Source organism: Ochlerotatus camptorhynchus, unplaced genomic scaffold, assembly GCF_037179485.1.
Source record: "Ochlerotatus camptorhynchus isolate MF236.1 unplaced genomic scaffold, CSIRO-AGI_Acam_v1.1 ptg000518l, whole genome shotgun sequence".
NCBI lineage: Eukaryota > Metazoa > Arthropoda > Insecta > Diptera > Culicidae > Ochlerotatus > Ochlerotatus camptorhynchus.
Window position 1 is genome coordinate 1 of NW_027041002.1, and position 23,205 is coordinate 23,205.

The 23,205-nt window shown below is 38.1% G+C and overlaps 1 protein-coding gene and 1 pseudogene across 2 annotated transcripts; both read right to left on the reverse strand.

The window, feature by feature from the left end:
• Positions 1-144: 144 nt before the first annotated feature.
• LOC135712923 (uncharacterized) lies at positions 145-1,162 on the reverse strand (annotated as a pseudogene).
• A 9,846-nt stretch (positions 1,163-11,008) lies between these two features.
• On the reverse strand, positions 11,009-13,028 carry LOC135712927 (nonsense-mediated mRNA decay factor SMG9). Of its 2 annotated transcripts, none has more exons than XM_065236026.1 (4): positions 12,852-13,028; positions 11,855-12,350; positions 11,367-11,789; positions 11,009-11,305 (listed from the first exon to the last, which is right to left on the reverse strand). In XM_065236026.1, the coding sequence occupies exons 1-4, from the start codon at positions 12,888-12,890 to the stop codon at positions 11,025-11,027; spliced, it is 1,239 nt and encodes a 412-aa protein (XP_065092098.1). In that variant the 5' UTR covers positions 12,891-13,028; the 3' UTR covers positions 11,009-11,024. The 2 variants fall into 2 exon arrangements, with proteins under 2 accessions (XP_065092098.1, XP_065092097.1); XM_065236025.1 differs by having other exon boundaries at positions 11,855-12,356; positions 12,852-13,027.
• Between the last annotated feature and the right edge of the window lie 10,177 nt (positions 13,029-23,205).

Sequence of the window (23,205 nt, forward strand, 5' to 3'; positions counted from 1 at the left end):
CAAACATTGCGTAGTACTATAATTTCGACTAGAATAGGGTACGTTAATCGTTTGCTTGGGACCAATAGGCTAGTCAAGTAGTGAGCCAATTTAAAATCGTTAGTTTCGTATTGATTGTTGATGCTACTACCTGTTTCCACCTACTCCTGATTCCTACTAGCATAAATACTAGAGCATGGTTGGCCAAAACGCTTTGATCTTCTGTTGTCACGTTCCCATAGAACTTTCCAGATGAAATACAATAGGATCGGGCATCCTCGATAGACATTTCGTCGAACACGATGCCACAGTCCAAGTCAGCATCATTCATCGTGTTGACTTTCAACTTCAGAAGCTCTACCACATCGTACAATATCCCACTTTCGAGCCTATATCTTCCATCCTTCTTTGCAATGTTCGCTCCGATGGAATAGGATACTTTTGACGCTCATTCTCATATCCTTTTTTCCACACGCGAATTTCGTTTTCAGGCTTTCGGTAATTGTTGCATTGCTCCATTTCTTAGGTCGCTGCTTATCGTACAATAATACCAACAATCAATACGGAACTAACGATTTTAAATTGGCTCACTACTTGACTAGCCTATTGGTCCCAAGCAAACGATTAACGTATCCCATTCTAGTCAAAATTCTAGTACTACGCAATGTTTGTTTTGATTCGCTATCAAAGTTTGACAGATGAATTGAGGGGTTATTGGTTTTTCCTATGTTTCGAGGGGTGAATCGATTAGCTTGGGGCCGAAGAGAGTACCAGAGCTGAGCTAAAAAAGTTGAACACGTTATTTCGGGACCTTCTAGTCTTAGAGTTACCTCTATGATAATACTTCAACCTGGTCGGTATTGAATGTCTTGTTTAAAGCCTTTAATGCTAGCTCATGTTGGTTGTTTTGCTTCTCTTGGGATTTTACAATATGCTTCAAAAATCTGCATTTGAGTTCAAGCTCGCTTATTTGCCTAAAATAAATAATTATGGCTACCATACACAAACAGGAAATAGACGATTATATCTTGATAGAGCTGGAATTAGGGCGTAACAGCTTTTGTAAACAATGACTTCTCTCGATGATTTCTCGAAACTCAAGGCACGCCCACGCAAACCAACATAACCAACGTGAAGTGGAAGTCTTCCCCTACCCGATGGTGACGCTGATTTGAGTGAGCGAGTCTAGATATATACTTACGCTTCATACATTTTTTTAGTTCTTGCGCAAATCCGTTCATGCTCGATGGAATTGGAATGATGTTCTTCGTCGAGAGGTATGGCGGGACCAGCAAGAAATTCCAAAGATTCGATAGAAGCATCTGACCTCTCCACAGAAGTTGTTAGCATAGTGATATCTTCACCGCCGAATGTTTCATGCGTCTTTATTTTGGATGGCAAAGCAGGAAAATCGGCAATCTGCGCGACGAAACTGTATATTGGCAATGCACCTCTGCATTTCAGAATTTTTCCTTTCACTGAGGCAAAATAAATATCCTCTGGACCGAAATGGAACTGCAATTTACCGCAATCAGACAATCACAATCTGTTAAATTTAGCATTTAATGTATTTATCAACTTACGCTACACAGGCGACTGCTATCCGTGAGGCAGAAATCAACCGAAAGGCCACAGAATATCAGCCATTTTGCTCTAAGTTTAGGGTCGGCCGGGAACCGGAAGAAGGCTATGTTTTTGAATCCCGGCGTTGTTCTATTGCTGCAATACGGTGCCATGCACTTCATCTTTAATATTTGTTGATTTTTTAAACTTTAAACGCAATTATAAAACAACACAAGATATTTTTGCAATAATAACAAACGGAGCAACCGCGACCAAAACAAAAGTCAAGCGAAGTTTGTATAATGACAGTGTTGCGCGTATCTCGTAACATGGTTGCTAGATGATTTATTTTCACAGGGATCAGATGTCGTCTCTTTGTATATTCCAGTCTCTTTAGTTACGTCTACAATAAATTTGCCTTGATTTATGTTGTACTAAACATTAAATTTCATGGTAAAGGGAAAATTTACAGTAAAAAAGGGGCGTTGTTAAGTATCTTCACAATGAAATTTTCGTGATATCCCCATATAATTTATTTTCAATAACATTATATCAGGCATAACATTTGATAACGGCACAAAAGCATTTGTAAACAAACTTTCTAAGGCCCTTTACACGCGAACCAAAGTAAACCCACGCAAACCAACAACATCATCGGATAGGAGCAACTATCACCTTTCCGAAAGTGGTATTGGTTTGCGTGGGCGTACTTTGGTTCGCGTGTAAAGGGCCTTATAGAAAGTTTGTTTACAAATGCTTTTGTGCCGTTATCAAATGTTATGCCTGATATGATATAATTGTTATTTTACTGTTGGTTGGAGAATTTATTGATACAAAAATAACAATGTACTTTAGAGTGTATGTGTTGGCTTGACAGATCTACTTTATCGACTTTAAAAAGAAATCGAAAAAATAAAACATCGCCCCGGGAAGGGTATGTTACGGGGGTTACGGGTGAGTCTTTTTTACTGGTTATGGATTGAGATTCGATCCGGAACTTGTGAGAAATGCAGGCCAACTTACCTGTACTCGATCTCCCTATGTCACGTCTCATTGGTGGTTGAGCATCGTTGATAAAATAATGCATTCGACTGGAGAGAATCGCCCATGAAAGCTTCCACCTGAGAGTTCCTTCCTGACATCTTCAAGTGGTGGATTTTTTAATTATTATTGTATGATTATTGACTGCATGGAAAAGGTCTGCATTAAGCGGGATTTAGATGAGATAGGTGAGCTGAATTCAACTCAAACCGATCTGGTCGTAGGCGTTCAATTGAATTGGCAACGAATAGAGCAAGTCCGATATCGGTCAGATTTCTGGACGTTCATTTCGCAGTTCAAGCATAGAGGTAACTCTAAGACTAGTAGCACAAACGAAGTGACAGACGACTAACTGGCGAAGAAATCAATTAAAATAATGTGGTTCGCTGTAATAGAATTTTCTTAGAAGCTTGTGCCATCAACCACCAGATGGGCTAGTATTTTTGCTTTGATTTGAACATAGTTGATTTTGTGTGCAATATGATCTTTGACAGTGTGTAAAGAGCGTATCATTTTGTCATTTTTTTATGCATTTCAGTTTAGAGTAGAGTGAAAGAGATATAACCAAAACATTCTAGTTCATTTATGACGGTAAGCTCAAACTCGGATTAACTTTTAATACCGTCCCTGTTTGTATGATCTGAAAAATGTTTGCTCAAAGTTATGTTGATTAACTCTGATGTCGACAGCAAACCAGCCGGACATTCTTGATCGGGATTTAATCCGAGGATAATACCGGTTGGAGCTTACCACCATTAGTGTTGCCATGTGGTACAATCCATTAGTACACCGAAAAAAGTTTTCATATAGTTTCCATTGGGAACGCACATGATATTTTTCCAATAACTAAATTAATGATTCGTATCTGAAATTCACATAACATTCATATGATCACATTAATTCTATGTGATAAATCACATAAATTTCGTTGGACACTAAAGGTTCATGTGATTTTGTAGTGCGATTCCCAATTATGAGATCACATGAAAGTTATGTGGAATGCTAATGGATATTTTCCATTGGAAATGTGATTTATTTTTTGAGTGTAGTGTTGCCATGTGGTTCAATCCAGTAGTAGTGGTGTTGCCATGTGGTACACTGAAAAATTGCAATAGCAGGTGCGTCACCAAAGTTTTCGAGCCACTCCGTCTGTCACGTCGTTTGTGGTAATATTACACAACCGGCGGAATGACCTCTGTGCAGCTGTTTGGATGTAATACTCAACAACTTTTTTTTCTGTATGCTCTCCATTTCTCGATGATCTTTCGATATTCCTTCCTTACTATCTGAATCGTTTCAGCAACCTGATTCATCAACATTTTAGAGCACGAAGTGTTTAGATTCGTACACTGAACCAATATGACATATTCCTGTTATGTGGAAGCACAAACGAAGTGACAGACGACTAACTGGCGAAGAAATCCATTAAAATAATGTGGTTCACTGTAATAGAATTTTCTTGGAAGCTTGTGCCATCATCCACCAGATGGGTTAGTTTTTTTGTTTTGATTTGAACAAAGTTGATTTTGTGTATATTGATTCTTTGACAGTGTGCAAAGAGTGTGTCATTTTGTCATTTTTTTATGCATTTCAGTTTTGAGTAGAGTGAAAGAGATAGAAACAAAACATTCTAATACATTTGGTGAAAATGCTAGTACAATCCAGTAGTAGTGTTGCCATGTGGTACAATCCAGTAGTAGTGGTGTTGCCACTGAAAAATTGAAATAGCAGGTAAGTCACCAAAGTTTTCGAGCCGCGCCGTCTGTCACTTCGTTTGTGATAGAAGTCTAATAAATTTCGGCTATAAGATAATCCAATGAAAATGATATGTTTTAAAATGTGTCAGGTAAATTCTATATGAATATCTGATACATTTACAATGCTGATAATTTGGTAACTTTTATATGCTCGTCATATGATAAATGAAAATCGGTCAAATTATAATAATTAACTGAAATAGATTTGAAACTCATAGGCATCGAGGGGGGCGACACATCTAAATCTCGATTCTAGATGCTCAAAAAATCTCACACTAGCGAATAAATCTTCGAAAAATCTTCTTTCATTTCTCGCATCTACTTGCATCGCGCATCATTTTTTGCAGGAAATCTTCAAAATCGTGATAAATCTTCTTGCTATCTACTCAGCGTACGCGCAGCTAGCCACAACAAAACACAATATTTACGGCATCGTAGATAGAGTCGTTCCCCTCGATAGGCATAAGCTTTACTTTTCACCACAATATAATGTATGCGTCATAAATCAATCGAAGTAAAGTTTATGTGAAAATCACATGGAATTTACTTCTTCTTCTTTTGACACATATATGTAATCGATTTCTAAAAATAAATCGAAAAATAAACATCAGGCAGTGGGAGCTTTCACAGTTGCGTCTTTTTTTATTGTAGCTGATTTGGGATTCGATCAAGAACTGTTAGGGTGTGATGCTTTCGGTGTCTGATTGAGCTCGTTCAATTAGCATGAAGTAAGAACAGCTCTCTCATTCCGTCTCGCACACTGAGCCGGTCAAGTCGCATCGGTCTCGTTGTACGACACTATCATTTGAGTTTCGAGTTTTTCCCCACCTTTTCTCGTCAAAGTTAGTTGGCATAGTGTTAAGACAACTAGTGCGCGAGTGAGGAAGCCGTTAATGATATGCCGAGTGCTTTCATTACTGTCCAGCTTTAACCCAGCATCATCGCAACATCATCAGCAAAATCATCACCACTATCGGTACATCACCCCATCGATAGCAACAACGAAAGAGCGTCATATTGCCTACCGAGTCGACCGAGGCACACCAGCATCGAGGTTATTGACTCTGCAGCAGTTGGATCAAACAATTATTGCTGATTGCATCTGAAACTGGACTGTCCCAAAAATGCAAAAAGTGTGATAAAAGTGCACGTTTCCGTCAAATCGTTTTGATGTTTTCGGAGCACTTATTGCTTGCATCATAAGAAATAAGTGCACCGAAGACACCAAGACGGTTAGACGTAAACTTGCAGTTTTATCACACTTTTTAATAAGTGAAAACCACATCTATGACACAAACGTCATTCCCATATACTTTGCGTGAAGCCGAAAAATCCTGGTTCTCTGGTTCGATCGAACCAGAGAACCAGGATTTTTCGGCTTCACGCAAAGTATATGGGAATGACGTTTGTGTCATAGATGTGGTGAAAACGCGCTTATTAGTCCAATTTGGTGTGAAACGCGCAATATATCTTTCCAGTCTGCTGCTGCCACAGTGCAATAGGTATAAATCGTGTCGTTTGTTTTGTTCTCGCCAGTATAGAGCTTGCTGACGTTTATCGTATGCACACTACGTTACGTATACGTATACGCAAATGTTTTCATCGGGAAAAAAAAACTTCATAGTGAAAATTTTTCCAGATGAAAACAAATCACTGACACCATCACACTTTAGCAATCTCTATAGCATCTCCCTTGTTTCCCTGGTCCAATATTATACTGGTGTTTAATTAGGGTGATCCAAAAAATCCAATATTTTTTTTTCGCTTGATTTTTTTTCTTGTTTTTTTATTATTATTATTATTTGCTATACTTAGGGTGATCCAAAACTCTTTTAATAGTATATAATCAGTAACACGTTTTCCATTTTGCCAGTTGATGATCTAGACTCTGACTCAGAGGGCGGTGAGGGTAGTCCGTTTGTCTTTAAAGGCAATACGAGAAAACGAGCAAAACAACACACCACCGAAAAGCCTCGTAAGGCCACTCGTACGGACCACCCTTCCACCTTGGAAAAATCAAGAGGTAACGGAAATGCACCGAAACCCATTCCACCGGGTTTTAAACCTTGTAATTATGACAAGAACTTTCCGTCACTTCCAGGATCATCTAAAACCCCAGATGTCCCAGTTTTTCGGCCAGAAAAGCAGCTGAATAATCAGCAAGAACATGCCCCCATGTTCACGTTTTCTGGTACTGTGGATAGCTTCTTCAGTATATTCAATATCTCTGACTCAACGAGGAGCATTATTAATTTAGTGCTGCCAATGGTGAAAAATCTTTTGAAGCAACTAGCTTCTAGGTGGTCCTTCCTTGCATCGATCATATCCTTTGATGGATAATTCTCCGAATGAGGTCGGGGATATGATCTCTGTTCTTCAGTGTAACTGTAGAAGTCTTATGCCAAAACTTGACACATTTAAATTTTTAGTTAACAACTCACTTTCTGATGCATTTGCCCTTTGTGAAACATGGCTCTCTTCAGACAACGATCTTGCTTTTCACGATTTCAACATTATTCGCCTTGACCGCGCAGATTCGTATGGAGGGGTGCTTCTGGGATCAACAAGCTCCATTCCTTCTACAGAATCGATCTGCCTTCGGTGACAGGCATTGAAGTTGTTGCATGTCAGGTTAACATTCGAGGTAAATGCCTCAGTATTGCCTCAGTATATCTTCCACCGAGAACTGCGATTTCTCGTCAAAGTTTCTCGGATATCTGCACGGCTATGCCGGAGCCACGGTTGATCTTGGGAGATTTTAACTCTCACGGTACATGCTGGGGGGAACTGTACGACGACAACCGCTCAACCTTGATATACGACATGTGCGACTTCTTCAAAATGACAATTCTGAACACCGGGGAAGCAACACGAGTAGCCAAACCTCCAGCAAAAATAAGCAGATTAGACCTCTCACTTTGTTCACTATCGTTGGATTGCTCGTGGAAAGTAATTCAAGATCCCTACGGTAGTGACCATTTGCCAATCAAAATTTCTATTACCAATGGTTCATCTTCTACTCGTTCGGTCGACATCGCGTACGATCTTACGAAAAACATTGACTGGCGAAAATTCACGACCGCGCTTCTTGATGCCAGTCAATCGGTTGACGTACTTCCTCCGCTGGACGAATACTCCTTTCTCGCGCGTCTTATCATCGATTCTGCGCTGCGAGCACAGACGAAACGTGTTCCGGGTGTTTCCGTCCGCAAGCGACCTCCCACCCCGTGGTGGGATAAGGATTGCACCGACGCGAACAGCGAGAAGTCCGCCGCGTTTAAACGCTTCCGCAAACACGGCAAGGTCGGGGATTTCGAGCGGTACACCGACCTCGAGAAAACTTTTAAGGATTTAATTAAAGCAAAAAAACGCGGTTACTGGCGTCGGTTCGTCGATGGTTTGTCGCGAGAGACTTCCATGGGAACACTCTGGAATGTCGGCAGGAGAATGCGAAACGCGTCATCACCGATTAACGAAGACAAGGAGTACTCGGACAGTTGGATATTCAGCTTCGCGCGGAAAGTTTTCCCGGATTCGGTGTCGGTTCAAACCAACGTTCGTGATCGTCCGTCGGGTAATAACGAAATAGATTCCCCGTTTTCGATGGTAGAATTCTCACTTGCTCTCATTTCATGTAACAATTCAGCTCCAGGAATGGATAGAATCAAGTTCAACTTGCTTAAAAATCTCCCAGATGTCGCGAAGACACGCTTGTTGAACTTATTCAATCAATTTCTGGAGCACAACATTGTTCCGGATGACTGGAGGCAAGTGAGAGTTATCGCCATTCGAAAACCTGGTAAACCCGCGTCGGATTATAACTCGTACCGTCCCATCGCGATGCTGTCCTGTATACGGAAATTGTTGGAGAAAATGATTCTTTTTCGTCTAGACAAATGGGTCGAGTCGAATGGTTTACTTTCAGATACGCAATTTGGATTTCGGAGAGGCAAAGGAACGAGCGACTGTCTTGGCCTATGCGCAAAAACAGCAAATGGGTTCAGTTTTCTTGGATATTAAGGGGGCTTTTGATTCTGTTTGTATCGATGTCTTTTCGGATAAACTCCACGATAGTGGGCTTTCACCAATTATGAACAACTATTTGAGCAACTTGTTCAAGAATTAGTTACATGGGTCTCCCCCAGGGTTCATGTTTAAGCCCCCTTCTTTATAATTTTTATGTAAAAGATATTGATGGTTGTCTTGATGAAAATTGCTCGCTAAGGCAGCTTGCAGATGACGGGGTTGTGTCCACTATAGGGCCAAGTGCACCGGACCTGCAAGGACCATTGCAAGATACCTTAGACAATTTGTCTACTTGGGCTATGAAGCTGGGTATCGAATTCTCTCCGGAGAAAACTGAGTTTTTTGTTTTTTTCTAGGAAGCATCATCCTGCACAGTTACAGCTTCAACTAAAGGGTAGAACAATCATTCAAAATATATCTTTCAAGTATTAAGGTGTCTGGTTCGATTCCAAAAGCACGTGGGGAAAACATATTGCGTATGTGAAACGAAAATGTCAACAAATCAATTTTCTTCGTACAATTACTGGAACTTGGTGGGGAGCACACCCGGAAGATCTGATCAGGTTGTACCGAACAACCATCTTGTCGGTTCTAGAGTACGGTAGCTTCTGCTTTCAATCCGCAGTAAAAACACACATCCTGAAGCTGCAACGGGTTCAATACCGTTGCCTCCGAATCGCGCTTGGCTGTATGCACTCGACACATACGATGAGCCTCGAAGTACTCGCGGGTGTTCTCCCACTGACAGATCGTTTCGCGGAACTGTCCTTCCGGTTTCTTATCCGTTGTGAAGTAATGAACCCATTGGTAGTAGAAAACTTTGAGAAGCTGCTCGACAGAAATCTTCAAACAAAATTCATGAGTCTCTTTTACGAGTACATGACGCTGGAGATTGACCCTTCTTCATTCAATTCCTCTCGTGTTTGCCTCCAAGACTTTTATAGTTCCTCTGTAAATTTTGATCTGACCATGTTGCAAGAAATCCGTGGAATACCAGATCACCATCGGTCGATGGTTGTTCCCTTAATTTTTGCAAACAAGTACCACCATGTTAGTAACAATAAGAGTTTTTTCACAGATGGGTCAACTATAAACGCTTCCACTGGATTTGGAGTATTCAACGAATTTCATAGCGCCTCATATCAACTGCAAAAACCCTGTTCCGTATACGTTGCGGAACTAGCAGCCATATTCTACGCAGTAGAGCAAATTGCCTCACTACTATCTGATCACTATTTTATTTTTACAGATAGCCTTAGCTCGTTGGAGGCTATTCGATCAATGAGGCCGATGAAGCACTCCTCGTATTTCCTGACCGAAATCCGAGCAAAATTGAGTACTTTATCTAACTGCTCCTATACTATCACCTTAGTTTGGGTCCCATCTCATTGCTCAATTCCGGGTAATGAGAAAGCGGACTCGCTAGCTAAGGTGGGCATAGCGCCCATAGCATCCATAGCGGAAGGCGATATTTTTGATCGACAAATCGCCTTTGCGGAATTTTTCTCAATTACCCGTCAGCACGTCCTCACCAACTGGCAACAAAAATGGAATGAGAGTGATCTGGGAAGATGGTTACATTCTATTCTCTCACAGGTGTCGAACAAGCCATGGTTCAAAGGATTGGACATGAGCCGTGACTTTATACGTGTCATATCAAGACTCATGTCCAGGGCTGGCAAATGTCATTTTCAATGAAAGATCTCACGCGATATTTACAGAGATACTTCTGTCACTATCATTGGATGAGAAAACGATGATAGAGCTTTTCTTCAAAATCTCATCGAATTTTTTGTCATGACAGAACGTGAAAGTGTTGTGATCATCGTAATTACTAGCTCATTTAATGCTATGAAAGTTACCTGTACCAAAGAAATCTTAATAATGTATTCACTCTATCGATTAGATACGGTTGTTTGCTTAATTTTATCTAAATCAGTTAGATATGTTGATGTCAAAACCAAATAAGAATTATTCTCATGAGTGCTTGATCATTGAAAAATGACAAGAAAGCTAATGATAGGTAGTTTCGTCTCGTGATAGTGAGAGGACCTGTTTTCTCTTCGTCACATGATAGCCGTGATATTTACCAGCTCTAGTCATGTCCAATCACTACTCGTTAGACTCGCATTTCTTCCGAATCGGGCTCGCAGGCAGCAATTTGTGCGCTTGTGGTAGTGGCTATCACGATATCGGCCACGTGCTTTGGTCATGCACTTTACATTGTGTTGCTAGATCCGAGTTATAAGCATCCCTCAGGGCCCGAGGAAAACAACCTATGCGGCCCGTTAGAGACATCTTGGCGAGCCGAGATCTCGAATATTTTAATTTAATTTATGTGTTTTTAAAACGGATCGATCTGAGGATTTAGTAGTTAGTGTCATCTTGTGTCTCGTGACTCTCTCTCACCGGTGAGGTGACAATAGTCACCTCGTGTGAGGTGACTCTCCATTTGATTTACATGGAGAGTCACCTCACACGAGGTGACAATTGTCACCTCACCGGTGACAGAGAGTCACGTGACTCGCAGAATAAGGGGGAGTATTATAAAACATTTCAGTAACCTTAAAAGCTCAAGTTTTTTTTTTTCTGCAGAAAGCATTTTTTGTTTTGTCAGAACATTAAAATAATAAGAAAAACAATAACTCATCATCGGTCTCAGGTATCGACGAAATTAAGATAGCTTTTTTCTTTAGCCGCATTCTCCACAACATTAACATGATTATGCAAGTTATACTTTTCTTTCAAGTTCTCATATTTCCGCAGAAAGTAATTATTATTATGCCCCTCTAGAACATGGTGAATTATTTGAGACCATGACTTTTCCGTTAGAATATCTCGACCTTCTTCAGTATCATCCGTGGGGGTCATAAACACACGTTCTCGAAGTTTTTGTATGCACGAAAAGCTGCTTTCATCATCAGTGAAAAGAAAGTTGCCTGCCAAAAGATACGATTGAAAATGTGATTGAAATACGCAAGTCAGTAGTAACGATCTTACCGTAAGATAGTTTTGGAAAATACAATATATTAATCTGCTCTTTATCATCTTGGTTAGAATTGATTTTAAGTTTTGTTTCTCCTAACAGTTGCCTGCACATTGTCTCGTAAAATTTCTTCTCATGTAACGCGAAATTTTTTCGCGCGCAATTATTTTTCACGAAGAGTATTCTAGGATTTAAGAATTGCATGTCTTTCTGATCCCGTTGAATCATCATTTCAGCACAGCGTAAAAGCCTAACGAAATTGATGTTGAAATAATCCTCTTGTATTACTACCAAAACGTGGCAAACACTCAGCAGGAAAATTATCCGACGAATATCATCCAGCTCGCTCAAAACAAAATCTTTCTTACCACGATTCGACAGCACAGGAGCACTATCCAGAAGAATGAGGCGGTCCTTTGTAATATGTATGCGAATTTCTGCGAGTCAAATTTAACAAAATTACTGAATTATACAATTTTCAGAAATACAGTTTTTATTTTACCATCTTCAAATTCACCGGTCTCGCATTGCGTAAAAACGCTCGTTACTGGAAAAACGCCCCCGCCAACGTGGAAAGCAGCTTGTTTAAAGGTCTCTTCAGTGGGATCGGCAGCAAGAAGATTCAAGACAGTAGATTTACCAGAACCCTGCATTCCGATGGCCCCGATTACAAAAAAGTCTGAATTGTTTTCCTGTAGATAGTCGAACGCATGTACGTTCAAGGTGTTGTTGCTGCTAACAAGATTAACCGATTTAACCATACGATTCACTATTGTGAGTGATTGAGGAGTCTCGTGTGGCGTGCGTTGCTTGATGCCTTCCTTGACGGTTTGTTGTTGATCCGATCTTGCCTGGGAAACTTTGGTAGCGATCGTGATAGTTGGTTCTCCTTTTTTTTGGACGTCTGTATGCTCTTTCGGTTTTAACAAAATTCGTGGTTGGGAGCCGCTACTATCCGAGACAGGTTTACCACCTCTTGAATCATGTTTTGAAGCCTTCTGCAACTAACCAAATCAAATTATCAATCCTTTGTCAAGCTCTTTTCAGTGATATTAGAGTTAATGTCCCTATAGTCACCCTATATGAATAAAAAAAAAGTTGACTTTACTTTACCGCGCTTTTCTTACGGGAAAAGTAAAGTAAACGCTTTTAGTCATACAACCTAATAGCGCATTAGTTTATTATTCAGATCCAACCTGGATCGGGTATCAAGATTGAGTCTGATTGTTTCCTGACAAACGTTGATTAAGGTTCGCACTAGGTTGGAACTGGTTAAAATAATAATAATAGAATGATAAAAAACGAATACGCTATAAGTGCCCATGTATAAATTTCGAAGGAAAGCATTGTTTTGCAAATTTTTTTACCAGCTACTAAAAATATCAATTTGTGTTTTCCAAATGATGCATTGTTCTGAGAAAAAAAAAACTGGAGATTTTTTTCGATGGGTCCATTCTTTTTATCCATAGACCAACATTAGAGCCATTTTCTCTACCTACCTTATTATTAGATGATCTTTTATTTTTCCTTGCATCCATCGTAATTGACTCGTACTAGCTGGGAACTAGTTTTAATGTTTGTTAAACTTCACTTTTAAAACCTCATGAATTACAATATTTTAGAAATCTATACATGTTATTAACCTGGGATACAATGGTTTCAGCTAGAAATACTCCCTCTGATGTCGTTTTCGTTTTTGCGGTGTAGTTACACCGGTGCTTCACTGCCGTACACGCTAAGACAAATATGCCAAAAAGTCGGTAAAAAATACCGATAATCACACAAAAGAGCACACACTACACTCAAAGATAAATTAAATCAAAAAAGCTTGAAAAGTATGCAGATTCCCGCTTCACCTTATTGAGTCCGAGCCATGATTACTTCGGCAGTAGTCATGCATGATTAATTTTGAAATAATCTTTCCAGTATTAAATTTTATTCTTTTTCAATACTGATATATAATCAAAAAAGATTAAAATTCAATCAAAAATTATTAAAATATGTAGTATAAAAAATGATTAAAATTTATTCAAAAAAGATAATCTTCAATCTAATCAAGCATGATTAAACTGGGATTAAAGTCAGATGCTTATTTTTTAGAAAGAGAGTATTAATTTTTAATCATTCGATATGATTAAACTGAGTTCAATGCCAGATTGATTAAATTTCAAGCAAAATGGGAATAGTTTAATTTATCAGTGTAATCCATTCGGTAATTTTTCATTTAACAATCCGTTCGGTCCATTTTCTTCGCTTGTGGGCTGTCAAAATTTACTGACTTGCGTACTGTAAATTTTACTTAACGATCGGTATAGTTTACCATAGCGTTCAGTATATGTTTTACCGAATCTACTGTACTTTGTTTTCAGAATAAATCATAAAAAATATTTTTTTTATTGATTAACTAATAATTATTGTTTCTTTCATTCACCAACCCAGAAATTCATTCGACTATTTAACCCTAGGGGCAAGTCAGCTGTACTCTGAGTTAATATATTAACATTGAGTAACTGTGAGTTACTCGTAGATACTCAAAAAATAACGAAGTAGCCTTAATTTTTCAATCTGTCGTATTTATAAACAAAATAACGTCAGCTATCATGAACAGTTTTGTTTAAAATTTAGATTTAGATTTCTTTATCAAAGAGACTTTCAGCTGCAGTTTATGGTTGTTTAATTGCAAGTAATTTATTTTTCTCTCCAAAAAGCTTTCTTTTTAAAGTATATATAGATACTGCTACGAACTGAAAACGTATGTCTATATCCCAACATCGATCATACGAATTCCAACAATTAATATGGATTTACAGGAATGATCCGGGAGTAATTGTATAGTTAGTCATCCTATTATTTGTACATTCGGTAGTAACGGCAAGAATTGTGTTTTAACTAATATTCTGCGCTAATACCGTTGTTAAGATTTACCCTGATTAAAACCCGTATTATTATTCCCAGATCATCAAGAACTATTCCTGTTTTGTTTGCGTTAGTAGAACCACAAGTAAAATGCAAAAAATAAAGGATAGAAACCTGGTCAACTCTGGTGAGTCTATGTACATATTTTTTCGGACCTGCAGCATTTTGAACCACCTGCACATCCCTATCAAATGGCCAACGATTGACACAGTTCCAGTACAACCTCATATTTTGAAACGAATTTGGACAATTTAAGCTGACTCATATATATCTTTCAAATATGTTCAAAATTTCGAAATTGTCCTTAAATGCAGTTATGAAGAAATAAATGATGATGTTTTATTTATTTACAACTGATTAGTTTCTTTGAAAGTATTTTCAATTATATGTTACACTGATCCATAAAGCTCATGGATTTTCAGGAACTAATGGCAGGGTTGTCGGTGTGCCACTTCCACTGACAAGACAAGCTGCGATGTCTGGAATAATTCTATGGTAGAAGCGACTTCCCAACAAACATTGAATGTTGAATAAGAGCTTATTCAGGCAAAAATAAGCTTCTTCAGCTAAAAAATGGCCTTTTTAGCTGTTAATCAACTCAAATTATTTGTTGGGTTGTTTCTCAATCATGGCTGACCAAAGTAATTAAAGTTATGTAAAATTCCAGCAATGCAACTGATACGCTAGAATAAAAGAAAATTACGACAAGGTATCAACAGATTACAAAATTGTTTTGAACTTTCACCGGTGAGTGACACATAACTCGATCAAAACTTTTCTCTCGTTGACTGAGTTGCTGCGATACATATTGACATGTTGACAACGATATTCATCATTGAGCAGCGCGAGTAACTCAGAGCTACTCAAAATTTGCTTAAAAATTACTCATGATTTAAAGCTGTCTGGCCCCTAGATTTAACCATTTATTTTTGAATAGGCATTTCCATATTGCGTTCGTACAAACATAATAAAAACAATTAGTAATGAAGTCGGACTCAGCAAACCGTGCTAAAATTCACTTTTGAGGGGGAAATTGAATTTCCTAACGTTCATGGCGTCTGAAAGAAAATGACCCAGAAATGAAAACAAATTAAATTTTCGGTGTAAATTGGACCGAAGAACACTCAACAACGAAATGGCAGGAAAGGTTGAGTTTGACAGCACAAAGTTTACAAATCTGTTCAGTAAGTTTTACGGAAATGCTGTACTTTATTGCTGTTTCTTTGTAAAAGATTATTTATACAGTACATTCGTTACAATTTTTACAGAATGGCGGAATCGCTCGGAATCGCAGCCATTTACAGTTTCAATCAGCAAATTTGATTTACAGTTTTCGGTAAATTTCTGCAAATTATGGAAATTCAGCACTTATGATTGCGGAAAATTGGTAAAATAATACTGTTTACAAATCATTTGGTAAAAATTATATTTCACCGAACAAATCCACACGGATAGAAATCTCCTTATACCTTTTTGCAAATTTATATTGCTGATTATTCATAAAATGTATAAAACGCTGGCCAGACTGAGCAGTTATAACAACAATCAATACGAAACTAACGATTTTAAATTGGCTCACTACTTGACTAGCCTATTGGTCCCAAGCAAACGATTAACGTATCCCATTCTAGTCGAAATTCTAGTACTACACAATGTTTGTTTTGATTCGCTATGAAAGTTTGACAGATGAAATGAGGGGTTATTCGTTTTTCCTATGTTTCGAGGGGTGAATCGATTAGCTTGGGACCGAAGAGAGTACCAGAGCTGAGCCAAAAATTTGAGCACTTTATTTCGGGACCTTCTAGTCTTAGAGTTACCTCTATGGTTATAATATGTTATAACCACAAACGAAGTGACAGACGACTAACTGGCGAAGAAATCCATTTAAATAATGTGGTTCACTGTAATAGAATTTTCTTGGAAGCTTGTGCCATCATCCACCAGATGGGTTAGTTTTTTGTTTTGATTTGAACAAAGTTGATTTTGTGTACAATGATTCTTTGACAGTGTGCAAAGAGTGCGTATCATTTTGTCATTTTTTATGCATTTCAGTTTTGAATAGAGTGAAAGAGATAGAACCAAAACATTCTAATACATTTGGTGAAAATGCTAGTACAATCCAGTAAAAGTGTTGCCATGTGGTACAATCCAGTAGTAGTGGTGTTGCCATGTGGTACACTGAAAAATTGAAATAGCAGGTTAGTCACCAAAGTTTTCGAGCCGCTCCGTCTGTCACTTCGTTTGTGTTATAACGGTTGTCAAATAATTGCAACACAGAAACCACCATCAAGATAGCGCTATAACATGTTATAACTCTGTAGTCTGAACGTACTATAAGCACAAACGAAGTGACAGACGGAGCGGCTCGAAAACTTTAGTGACTAACCTGCTATTTCAATTTTTCAGTGTACCACATGGCAACACCACTACTACTGGATTGTACCACATGGCAACACTACTACTGGATTATACTAGCATTTTCACCAAATGTATTAGAATGTTTTGGTTCTATCTCTTTCACTCTACTCAAAACTGAAATGCATAAAAAAAATGACAAAATGATACGCACTCTTTGCGCACTGTCAAAGAATCATTGTACACAAAATCAACTTTGTTCAAATCAAAACAAAAAAACTAACCCATCTAGTGGATGATGGCACAAGCTTCCAAGAAAATTCTATTACAGTGAACCACATTATTTTAATGGATTTCTTCGCCAGTTAGTCGTCTGTCACTTCGTTTGTGCTTATACTTTCTCCAACCGAGACATCAGATGAGAGTATCTGACACCTCTGATATTTTCTGTTCTACTATATAAGCGTCCAACAAGGTCGCCCGTTCCATCATTGTCTATCCGATCGTCGACCCAGCAGCGGAGCAGCAGAGCAGCAGTACCAGAGCAGCGGAAGCAGAGCAACGGCAGTAGAGCAGTGGCAGCAGAGCCTGGGGGCGAAAGGTCAACTACGCCGAGTGCGTTGATGCCAGTGCTCCGGTATACTGGGCCGCCGTCATGGAATGCCCAGCTGCTGCAGTTCTCAGTCGGTCGTATTCACCGTCTGCTCCGCAAGGGCAACTACGCCGAGCGCGTTGGAACAACATTATCAAGAAAGAGTTTAACGTACGTATGCGAGTATCTGACACCTCTGATATTTTCTGTTCTTCTATATAAGCTTCCAACAAGGTCGCCCGTTCCATTGTCAACAACATCAGCCCAACAAAACGGCCCTTTTTAGGGCCAGCAAACTTTCGCAAAAGAGTTATTAAGGAATATTCATAAAATATAATATACACAATTAAGTACAACACATAACAGACGTTATCCAACGCCAACCCTACGGTCGTATCTAGTATACAACCCTTCCAACTTTTTTGTGTGTTTTTGTTGAGAAGTGAAAATAAAAGAAGTGAAGGAGTAAAAATAAAATTTATTTCGGGAAAATTAAAGGCTATTTGATATAAGTAAATGTGAATTGATTGTTGTTTAATTACTTGTTTTTTTTTTTAGGAAATTGCATAGCCTGAAGCCGGATCCCGGCAGGGAGGCCGAAGCTGGATTCTGGCAGCCAGATCGAAGCCGGATCTCGGGGAAAAAAATCCGAAGCCACATCTCGGAAGGGTGCAAAGGTTAGTGAAGGCGAATATTATAAACTAACAATATGGTTCACTTCCAGAATTCCCATATGTTTCTGAAAAGACGCATAAGTAATACCAACAATCAATACGTAACTAACGATTTTAAATTGGCTCACTAGGCAGTCTATTGGTCCCAAGCAAATGATTAACGTAACCCATTCAAGTCGAAATTATAATACTACACAATGTTTGTTTTGATTCGTTATACACAGCAAAAAAAAATGTAATAACGATCAACGTAATTCAAGCTGATGAATGAAATAATGATGTAATAGCAAAAAGCAGATACAATATCCCTAATAAACGGGTACCATACAATTACGATATCATAGATGGTACGACCATACCGCATAAAGTTGGGATGATATCCCGAATTGGTGGTTAGGTGCTTCTTATGGTTATTGTTTATGCGGGATTACATCAATGGATGTAATTTTGTTCGCAAAATCGATGTACATCGTACAATGTTATATTACACAACCGATGGATTGTCCTGGTTGCAGCAGTTTCGATGTAATATTCAACAACTTTTTTTGCTGTGTAAAAGTTTGACAGATAAAATGAGGGGTTAGTGGATTTTCCTATGTTTCGAGGGGTGAATCGATTAGCTTGGGACCGAAGATAGTACCAGAGCTGAGCCAAAAAGTTGAGCACGTTTCTTCGGGACCTACTAGTCTTAAGGCCAGCGCATAATGCATACGTTTTCGGGTTTTTTTTGACAGATAATGTATGGTCTAACTGTCAAAAAACCTGAAAACGTATCTATTGTGCTCCGGCCTTTAGAGTTAGAGACTGCAGATCAAGTTGTACTTCCCCTAGGTCCAAACTCAACTCACAGCGTGAATACAAAAGCCATGTGTAACCACACATACTATTCATTTGACTCATAAATTTCATGTGTGCTTCTGGGTGGATTCTTTTTATGTGTGGCCACATGAAAATTATGTGGAATTTAACATGGAAATTCGTCAATAAAAATGTGTGGAATTGTATTAGTGTACACACAAAAAACAAATATTGTAGCTCTAAAAATTATGCAATTTTATATTGAAAGTTTCGCAGATTTCGCAGTTTTAACTACGAAAATATTCAAAACGAAACTTTTTTTTTTCGTTCAAAAGTGTTTCTTTCACTTTCGACTTGTAATTTTAAAAGTGGATTTTTTTTAAATAAAAATTGTATAACTGTCAAAAATACCTCTTAATTGCAAAGTTTTGGCAGCACTGCACCTTAGTTTTCTGCTAAATTTTACACGTGCTAAAGTAAACAAGACGTAGCAGTGAGCAGCAGGAGTGCTTCCACTTGTCCAAATTTTTCTTCCGCCGGTTTATCTATGTCATTGGAATCGGTTCCTGCTACTAGCAGAGCGGTACACCACAACTCGAGCCACCACTAATTTCAACAAATTTCAAGTGTCATAGCAACCAACGAAATAAGCTCAGTGTGCCTGAATGGTCAGCGAGCAAGGGTTCCGCAAGTGTGACGTCCGGCTCGAACAAACATGCATTCTGATCCTGACAATTGGAACTGCTTATGGATCAACGCCACGAAATAGCTTCTGGAAATGTCGAAAGGTGCAATAAGTAAGAATAGATTTTAAAACCCTCACCGTCAGGAAATAAAACAGTTTTTGTTGTATTTTTGCAGAAAAAAACGAGCTTATTTCAACGGAAAAGGTAGGTTGTGAATCGGGAAGCGTACACGGCTAACAAGCTGCTGATTCAGCCACGCTTGAGGCAGGAAGAAAATTCTCCGATGTACAACCCAATTGAGAAGCATACCAGGACGTTTATGCTAAGAAACTCGACTTCGAGCGAATCAGTCCGTAGAAAGAAAATCTTTGGAGGATTCCAAGGCCACTGCACCGACGCTTTAGGAAACCGGGTGGACGAAATGGTCCCAATAGAGGATGTCCGCAGCATCAGCTGATGAGATCAAATTCTTTCGGATAAATCAGACGGATGACCAGAGCAGCTTAGTCCGGAACCAGATAACGGAATCCAGTTTTAATGTAAATAAAATATATTTAGTAATAAATCATTTGAATAGTAATAATGTTTAATGTAATACAAATTAGGTCTTAAAATGAAAATTATATTGTAAAAATTAAAATACTTGTTTTTAAATTGAAAATATATATTTTTACGATCCGAAATACCATTCTTTCGTATTAAAAGTTGTTTTAATTAAAAATATCTAATCCGCTTTTAATTTCAACACTCCCACGCTTTCCATTTGACAGTACAACAATTCATTTTGAAAGTTTTAACTTTTAAAAGTAGGGAGCAAACAACTTTTGAATTAACAGTTGACTGAGTTTTGTTTTGAATGCTGAAGACTTTCTACCAAAAAGAACCAACGCAAACTTTTAATTTCACCAATGCTTTTTTTAATTTTATTAACGATAATTTTTTGTGTGTAGGTATGTGCACACCAAATTTCTTAAATCTTGTTCGGTACTTTTTTTGCTGCACGAAATCAATTATTTTATTCATGCACACTTAGATTTTTTGCCGAGACGGGCACCACCGAGCAGGTCGGCATTTTATTTAGTTGGAACTCAGTGAAATAATTGCCGAGATTCAGCTAACAAATGGGAATTTTGCCGAGATATCAGTTTACAAACATATTTTTTGCTGAATCTCGGCAAATTTTTCACTGAAATCCAGCAAAATAAAATACCGAGCTGCTTGGTGGTGCCCATCTCGGCAAAAAAAATCTAAGTGTGTGTGTTTCATTTATACATTTTTGCCAAAACATCAGCCTTATACATTCCATAAGACAAACCACATAGGTCCTATAGGAATGCATAAAAGGTATGTGTGACCGCTCATACATTTCATTTGACACATGATCTTTATTAACTTTTTGCAAGGCGTCTACTTATTAGTTGACTTATAGCACAAACGAAGTGACAGACGACTAACTGGCGAAGAAATCCATTTAAATAATGTGGTTCACTGTAATAGAATTTTCTTGGAAGCTTGTGCCATCATCCACCAGATGGGTTAGTTTTTTGTTTTGATTTGAACAAAGTTGATTTTGTGTACAATGATTCTTTGACAGTGTGCAAAGAGTGCGTATCATTTTGTCATTTTTTATGCATTTCAGTTTTGAATAGAGTGAAAGAGATAGAACCAAAACATTCTAATACACGCAGAAAAATTTATTGTTGAAACAAAAATATTTTAGGTAAATTTAAACGTAAACTCAGTTTGTTCTGGCCACAAAAATAAAAAAGGTTTATTTCAAACGTATTCCATGTTTGAAGTCATGTGATATTAATGTTTAAAATAAAAATAATGTTACGTTTATTTTAAAAATATTCGTGTTGAAAATAAACGTGAATATTTTTGTTTGGTTAGAAACCTATGCGAACAAAAATAAATATTTTTATTTTGAACATGCTTCAAATGTTTGAAAGAAACATACTTAATTTTAAATTATATTAGCATTCGAATGTAGGATAAAGCAAAAAAAAATGGATTGCAATGAGACGAAAAAAACGATCTGCAGACAGGGCATCTAAACTCCTGCTCTTTTTCGGGTGCGATTAAGGGTGGCCTGTGGTTGTTTGGGTCCTGGTCCGACATGCGGGGACCCGTCGGGATGAGTGTCCGGAGATTCCAGTTCAGTAAAACCAGTGAAACTTTGTGATATTAGCGTCACTTTGTCGTTTCTAACGCTGGTCCTCACACCGGCCTCTTTCTACGTTCGGTGTTGGAGGATCCGGAATAGATTCAAAATCCATTTCGGATTTTCGTTTTTCTTGTGAAGTTGTGAAGGAGGATGATACAGGGATCGGCATCAGAAACGACAGAGTGACGTCGATACTGTGGGGTTCCTCCGGTTTTATCGAGCTTGAACTTTGTTCAGACACTTACCTAGGTGGGTTTCCGGATCCATGATTTTGGTTTTGTTGCGGGCCATTTTCATAGTTGATTGGCAAAGCCGGGGCAATTTTTTTTCCGAATGTAAACAAGAAGGAAAAAAGACAGGGCACGCTAAAAATCGTTTACCCAAATCATATATTGTTGAAATAAACATGCTTTTGACTTTAATTCAAACATATATATATTTGTTGCAAACATGTTTTTAATTTATTTTGAATTATTCGTATATTTATAGAATGAACATTTATATTTTTGATTTAAATGAACAAAATTCGGTTCCGTGTATAAAAAAATCAATCGATTTTCACCATCTTTAGACATTGGTTTACTTTTAACCATTTTTCAATAGTTTACAGAACAAAATCAATAGTTTTGAAACATTCAGCAAATATTTCCAATCGATTGATGCCATTATCTCGTAAATCTATCGAGAGACGGTTGAGTTATTATCGTTCAAAATCTTTTAATTTTTCGTAACGCATCCAAAATGACTGTTTTCAATTTTGTATCCCCGTATGTTGCCGAAAGACGTTATCCAACGTCAAAAACTTCGGCGCGCTTTTCTTGGTCTGCTGTCAAACAAAATAGCCGAGAAAATAGCTACCCATATCGGGTTGCAAATCGGTCTTCAAATTTGAAGACCTGCTACTACCCGGGAGCTCGCCCGGGAGTGCGTTCACGGTAAAGTTGCTATTTGGCACACCCATTTAGCACCCCGCGGTGGGAGTCATTTGGAATCTCGGTGAAAAAATTTAAGTGTGTATTAACCCACACAGCAAAAAAAAAATGTGATATCGATCAATGTAATTCAAGCTGATGTATGAAATAATGATGTAATAGCAAAAAGCAGATACAATATTACATCAATGGATGTAATTTTGTTCGCAAAATCGATGCACATCGTACAACGTTATATTACACAACCGATGGATTGACCTGGTTGCAGCAGTTTGGATGTAATATTCAACAACTTTTTTTTTCTGTGCATTATTAAATTTTGTTAGGTCCACTTCCAAAAAAAACCATAATACATCCCGACCAACCATTCGTGAAACTTCTTCAAAGTTCTTTATACAGAAATAAAGATTTATGTCGGCAATTCTTTACTTTAAATTTTCTATGATTTCGATGTACACATTTAAAAATCTTTGTTGATCGATACTTACATTTAAGATAATTTCTTCCTCGGTCATATGATAGTAATCTATAAAGGTGCCATACTAATTTTTTTTAATTTCGATATGTCACATGGACTTTAGTATTCTTTGCAAATATTCATCAATAAATATTTAAATACTGATATCATCGTAACTTTGAACTTTGACAAAGAACAACAAAGATTGCTATCGATGCACATTTATAATCTCCTTGTTATCGACTTGCATCGCAAGAGAGTTCGAGACACACCAGG

Bases quoted from the DNA above. Each gene is read 5' to 3' on its own strand.
- LOC135712927 (XM_065236025.1), bottom strand. From the start codon at position 12,890: ATGGATGCAAGGAAAAATAAAAGATCATCTAATAATAAG. The intron at 11,790-11,854 runs GTAAAATAAAAA...TTTGACTCGCAG, and splicing joins GACCGGTGAATTTGAAGATG to AAATTCGCATACATATTACA. The intron at 11,306-11,366 runs GTAAGATCGTTA...ATCTTTTGGCAG, and splicing joins TTTTCCAAAACTATCTTACG to GCAACTTTCTTTTCACTGAT.